Source organism: Sitodiplosis mosellana, unplaced genomic scaffold (genome assembly GCF_009176505.1).
Source record: "Sitodiplosis mosellana isolate CC-2019 unplaced genomic scaffold, AAFC_SMos_1.0 Smas_scaffold_4381, whole genome shotgun sequence".
In the NCBI taxonomy this organism is placed as follows: domain Eukaryota; kingdom Metazoa; phylum Arthropoda; class Insecta; order Diptera; family Cecidomyiidae; genus Sitodiplosis; species Sitodiplosis mosellana.
Window position 1 is genome coordinate 4,891 of NW_022599623.1, and position 5,595 is coordinate 10,485.

Sequence of the window (5,595 nt, forward strand, 5' to 3'; positions counted from 1 at the left end):
TAAAGATTGGTCGCCTTTCTTTCAAAAAATACAACAGATGATAACAGCGCATTAGGTTTTGATTATAAAATTTGGCTCGTACCAATCCAATTGTTCGAGAGAGGTAAACGAGAGTGATTAGATGGAAAAACAAAGCAATAGAAGCATAATAGCACATAATAGCGGAATATTCTCTCGGCTGTTTTTTTTTTTTGAAGCGGATGATTAGAAATAGGCGATAAAACCAATCATTTTGGGTTTTATTGAAGAAGAGATAGAGATAGAAACGTCATAGACACTGCGAATGAGTGTTTTTGTTTTTGACTAAAGATAAACGTTATATTGACGGCTTAAGGTATGCACAAAAACCAAGTAAATTCTTGCCTTTTCAGCTCTTAACTAAGCTTTAAGAAGCAAGATAAACTCAGAGGCAAAAAAGGTGACTGAAGAAGACAAAAAGGCCACTAAAGAAGGCAAAAAGGTGAAAAATATGAAACAAGAGAGAAAATGTCAGAGAAGGTGTGCATAAATATGGAAAGAGATAGGAAAGGTAGTAGAAGGACTGAAGAAAGATCGATGGTTAAAGGTTTTTTGACTGTTTTTCGACCAACAATGTTAGACCAACACTGTTGATCCAACACCAATAAGGAAAGCAAAATTATCACCGCACAAAGTAAATAAAAGTCCTGCACCGAAAAAAAAGCATTGCCAAATTGGCTGGACCGAGATGTATTGTCACTGTACATAGTATATGTCCACAAGAAGTGTGTAGAGACAATGCAAAAAGATATGCAGATTTGTTTACAAACAACAGAAAATAAACAAAACAAAAATCTCCATAACTAATGTATTGGCAATGTAAAACTAAATGGCGAACATTTTCGTCTCTGCACATTTCTTATGGACTATATATACTATGTAGTGACACAGTGGTAGACTTGTTCACAAATATCGGTAAATGAACAAAACAAAAATCTCATTCCTGCGATGAATAGCTGGCTGCCAATACAACAGCCGATGTTTCGTTTATGTACTACGAATGCGTCAGAACAACACAACGCATGAAAAATATCGGATAAATTTATTTGATATTTGAAATTTATATAAATAAATTTATCTGCAACCAACCTCTGAATATAAATGTCGTTGTGCAAGTATTTGGAATTCACGTTAACAGGTGTGAGTCAGAGACTGAAATGATATATTATATATTCATATTTTCAAAAGATTCTGATTCAAAGAAAAATGTTCGGGCTACTTTTACGAATAAAATATAGGGACATTGTTGCAGGTTGAGAATCGTATTTTTGTTTATCCAAATAAAATCAGAAACACTTGAAGAACTTCGTTTATTTGGTATCTTTGGTCTAAGGAAAAATATTTTTGACGTCTTTGTAATAGACCATTATTTTTGCCGAATTCCAGTCGGAAGTTCAAGTTTTTTCCATGCGGAATTTTTCCATTACACATACAACCAACGAATTCATAGAATTCGAACAGTTTAAACAGAGAATAGACGGATATAGATGACTCTGATATTAAACATCCCGTGTGAAAAAAAATGACTGACTGACTATAACCTAGGGGGAAGAACTGAGTAAATGAAAATATAAATATTGTAAATAATCGCATATTCTACAGAGTTTGGATCAATACGCGTCAATGCGTGTCAATGCGCTGAATAACTAGCTGCGAATGCATGCAAAAATGGTCAATAAAATGTACGTTTTGCAACTGTCATTCCTGCTCGCCACGAACGAGACGAAGCAACAGAAGAAAACAACAACAATAACACTACGGAACGCAGCGCAAGTGCCTGTGAATATTTGTCAATATGTGTCAATAAAATAAATATACCAATAGCTCTTTCCCCCTAGGTGGTGGCATCAATATCATAACCTAGGGGGATTTAACTACGTGAAAACTTGTAAAAAAATGATAAAAACGCGCACGAAATTGTTACATTCACCAGAGAACTTGCATGATTCCACTCAAATGACAAGTTCCGTATTAAAACAACATGCGCGAACTTGTGCGAGTTCGTGTGCAAACATGAAGCTGGACGACGCGACGCGCACACATCAGTCGTTCCATTTATATCTGGATTAACTTTTTCTTCCAACACTTTCTCCAGCTCTTTAAAAATATTTCCTTTGTCCATTTTATAATTATATAAATCTTTGAACTTTTGGAAAGGATGTGAAAAATCTTTATACACGTAAACAACCGATTTTTAGTTTGAAACGCGTTTTAGTTGTCAAATAAAAACTTGAAAAACGCGCAAAACCATAAACAAACTTGTGAAAACTTGTGACCGTGCGCGTCAGTACGTACAACGAACGCGTCGAACTTCCGCGAATCAAGCAAACTGGCAGAAAACATGCTGAACTCGTAAGAGTTAAATTCCCCTAGATCATAACTCAGCAATGGCTCATGGAAATTAGATGAAATACGTTGATATGATTTTCATCTCAAACCAAATAAGAACGATAAGATGAACATTGAAAGGATCATGAGAAGACAAAATTCAAAATCCAAAGCGTGATTTGCAAACTGACTAGAAAAAATGAAATAAATGTGTCGAGCTAATGATAAAGCAAATTTAATTATTTGTACGTTAGTGCGGCAATTAATCAAACTGAAACTAAAATTATGAAATGAGATCGCAAAACCATCGATCAAAATTGGTGTATTTAGTTCTTCTGTCTGTAAAATTCACATTTTAGTTTTGATTTTCGTAATTCATTTTTGGAAGAAGTGAGAGTTTTCTTTGTTCTCTCTGACCATGCATGTCTTGGTCTCGTTTGAAATTAGCGCGATGTTTTACATGTACTGTATGTGAACGTTCAACATACATTCTATACAAAGCGTCACGCCAATGCTGGTATTGGTAACAAAAACGAACCAAAATCACAGTGAAGTGAAAATTGCCTAATCAAAGTACACGATAGTCTTAGAAGCGTTCGAATTTTAAAAAAAAGTTTCATCAACATTAGAAGAAAACAAAAACGAAACACATCATAATTTCAAAACGAGACAATTTTTATCAATAAAAATACCCTCATACCCGTACAATGAATACGAATGTCGTTGTGATGATAACAGAGAGTAACATTCAATTTCAAAGAATCACGAAGCGATAATGCCAAAAAAACAAGAAACCGATTGAAGAAAACGCTCAACGAGCTCACACATGTATATAAGCAAATATATTTAAGCCATGGTACGTGATCAATAACCGTTATTCGAAAGAAGTAGCAAATTGTCAACGAATTAAGACAAAACGACAGAATAATCAACAAGTATAACAGAAGGCAAAGTTGCGTTCCAAGCAGTATTTGCCATTTGTGCGTCGCGAAATAAAAATCCCTCAGCAAAATGGAAACAAGTTTGTTTCTAGTGTTCGTTATCCTGTGCGGTTGTTCAATCAATGCCGGTGCTTCTGCAACGCAAATACAATCGTTTAATGTAAGTGGTAAAAAAGTAGACAGTGAACCTTAATTAACCATTCAAATGAAAAAAATCAAGTTGATTAAACCGTATTTTTCGACTTCTCAATTACAGACAAACGAAACAAATCTCACAGACTTAGAACAAATGGATTTCCGCGGGTTGGTCTATGCGGCTAATATCAGTGAAGAGTTCTCACTGGCAGCTGCAGATGTCTTCAGACGAAAATTCGCAAATAGATACATTCAAATCGAACAAGGTGATGATTATGAAGTGCAAGTATCTGACGGTTCGATTATTGTTTATCGTTATGAAGAGACTGTGCTGGTGCTCAAACATTTCGGATCACACATTTTAGACCTTAGAATTATGTTTTATGATGAATCAGATCAAGAAAGTCAACTGAAGCAGATTATCACTCTTTTGAATCAAAAATGTTCCAATTTGACGAAGCTAAGTATCTATAGCAGCGAGAATTGGGATACGTTGGAAGACGTCCAACGGATATTTTACACAGTAAAGGATTTGGCCTTCTTTGGTCGATATAACAAATTGGGAAGTGAAACATTGAATCTGAACGAAATGTTTCCCAATGTACGAAGTTTGACTTTGCGATACGTTGAACTAAAAGACTATGATAGTGTCAACATTACCCTTCCCAATTTGAGGATTTTCAGACTAGAATTTATGGAGATTTCTGACCGATTCGAATTTAAGAATTTTATTTAAAAAAATCCTCAACTCAAAGGGTTTATCCTCAGTAACACTAACAGAAGCTATATTAAATTTGCAAGCGAACATTTGGTGAATCTAGATGGTCTGACTCTTGGTCCCATCAGATACGTAGACTATACGGACGAGATTCACTTCAAAAATGTCAAAGGGTTTTCACTATTCAGTTTCCATGGGGAAAACATCACTTTCGACGACCTTGAAGAATTCTATTGTGATCAAGGTGCATTCCCGAATTGGCTTGATTTCATTAAGCCACATCGGAATATAAGCAAACTTGGACTTGTAGGAGTTTCGGGAATATCCGACAATGATCTTATCTTGCTCAGCGAACGAGTACCAAATTTGGTTGAAGCTACTTTTTCATGTGAATATGGCGTCGATGTGGAAAATTTAATTCGGTTTTTGGAGAAGAGCAAACATTTAAAGAATCTTAAGTTGTTTAAATATGGTTTTGCTAAAAGATCTGGAAACATGGATGCACTAAAGTCTCGTATAGAAGACAAATGGACGTTAACACTAAATGAGAGGTCGGATTATTATAAGATTGAACGTAAAAATTAAACAACAAGAAATTGTGTAATAAATTTACAAACAGCGGTGAAATAAAGAATAAAATACTATATGGGAAGTTTGTTTTGATTTTATTTCTCTTTGCCTGGTTGAGCCATCGTCCATAAACTCCCGTGTATAAAAATCGTTGACTTCCCATTGACTGAGCCATCATTACAATTAAAATCTGTTGAAAAATGACGCGCACTAAATGAGCGATTATGAATGAACATAATGAGAAGTTAGTGTCTTACTTGTTGTATTTTTATATGTACAATACAAACACATTGGCAACGTTTTTTGTGTGTGCAATGTATAGTGCGTGTTATTTTTCAACAGAGACGAAACAAGCGATTGTTCTGTTCGTCAAACATTTGATTATAACCAGAGAATACTATGGGATATTTTTATTCATATGGGATAGAAATATCGCAGAAAAATATCTGATAATTTTTATGCGTTACGTTATTTCAACGCATTCTCTACTTTTCCCAAAACCAATGTGTAAAATTGAAATATTCGGAGCCGCCGATTGTACAAAATACAAATGATGAGTTTGTTTTCGAATATTTACGAATGCCACTGCGAATGTTTACATATATTTTGTATGGAAGCATTGCGAATGCATGTGTTTAAATACGAATAAACACATTTTTTCACAATCGACCCGTTTGTAACTTGCGCTCAACGCGCTTCATAAACGCTTCATTCCGCTCTAAGTATCCATAGTGTACACAGTCCATAGAGCCGAATGAAGCGAATTTATACCATATATACGACATACAACAGAGCGGGATAGCGCGAAATGTACGGAGCCTGTTACATACACACATGCGCACGCTTCGTTTGTATGCGGCGCAGAGTGCGTGTGACACATACTCT

General features: G+C 35.2%; 1 protein-coding gene across 1 annotated transcript; it reads left to right on the top strand.

Moving 5' to 3' along the window:
- Positions 1-3,221: 3,221 nt before the first annotated feature.
- Positions 3,222-4,784, top strand: LOC129572190 (uncharacterized). Its single transcript, XM_055452134.1, has 2 exons — positions 3,222-3,447; positions 3,544-4,784. The coding sequence occupies exons 1-2, from the start codon at positions 3,358-3,360 to the stop codon at positions 4,156-4,158; spliced, it is 705 nt and encodes a 234-aa protein (XP_055308109.1). The 5' UTR covers positions 3,222-3,357; the 3' UTR covers positions 4,159-4,784.
- The last annotated feature ends 811 nt before the right edge of the window (positions 4,785-5,595 follow it).

What these genes read in the sequence shown, in the direction of transcription:
- LOC129572190 (XM_055452134.1), top strand. Translation starts at nt 3,358, where the DNA reads ATGGAAACAAGTTTGTTTCTAGTGTTCGTTATCCTGTGCGGTTGTTCA. An exon ending in CGCAAATACAATCGTTTAAT is followed by an intron (nt 3,448 to 3,543) that starts GTAAGTGGTAAA and finishes TCTCAATTACAG; the next exon opens with ACAAACGAAACAAATCTCAC.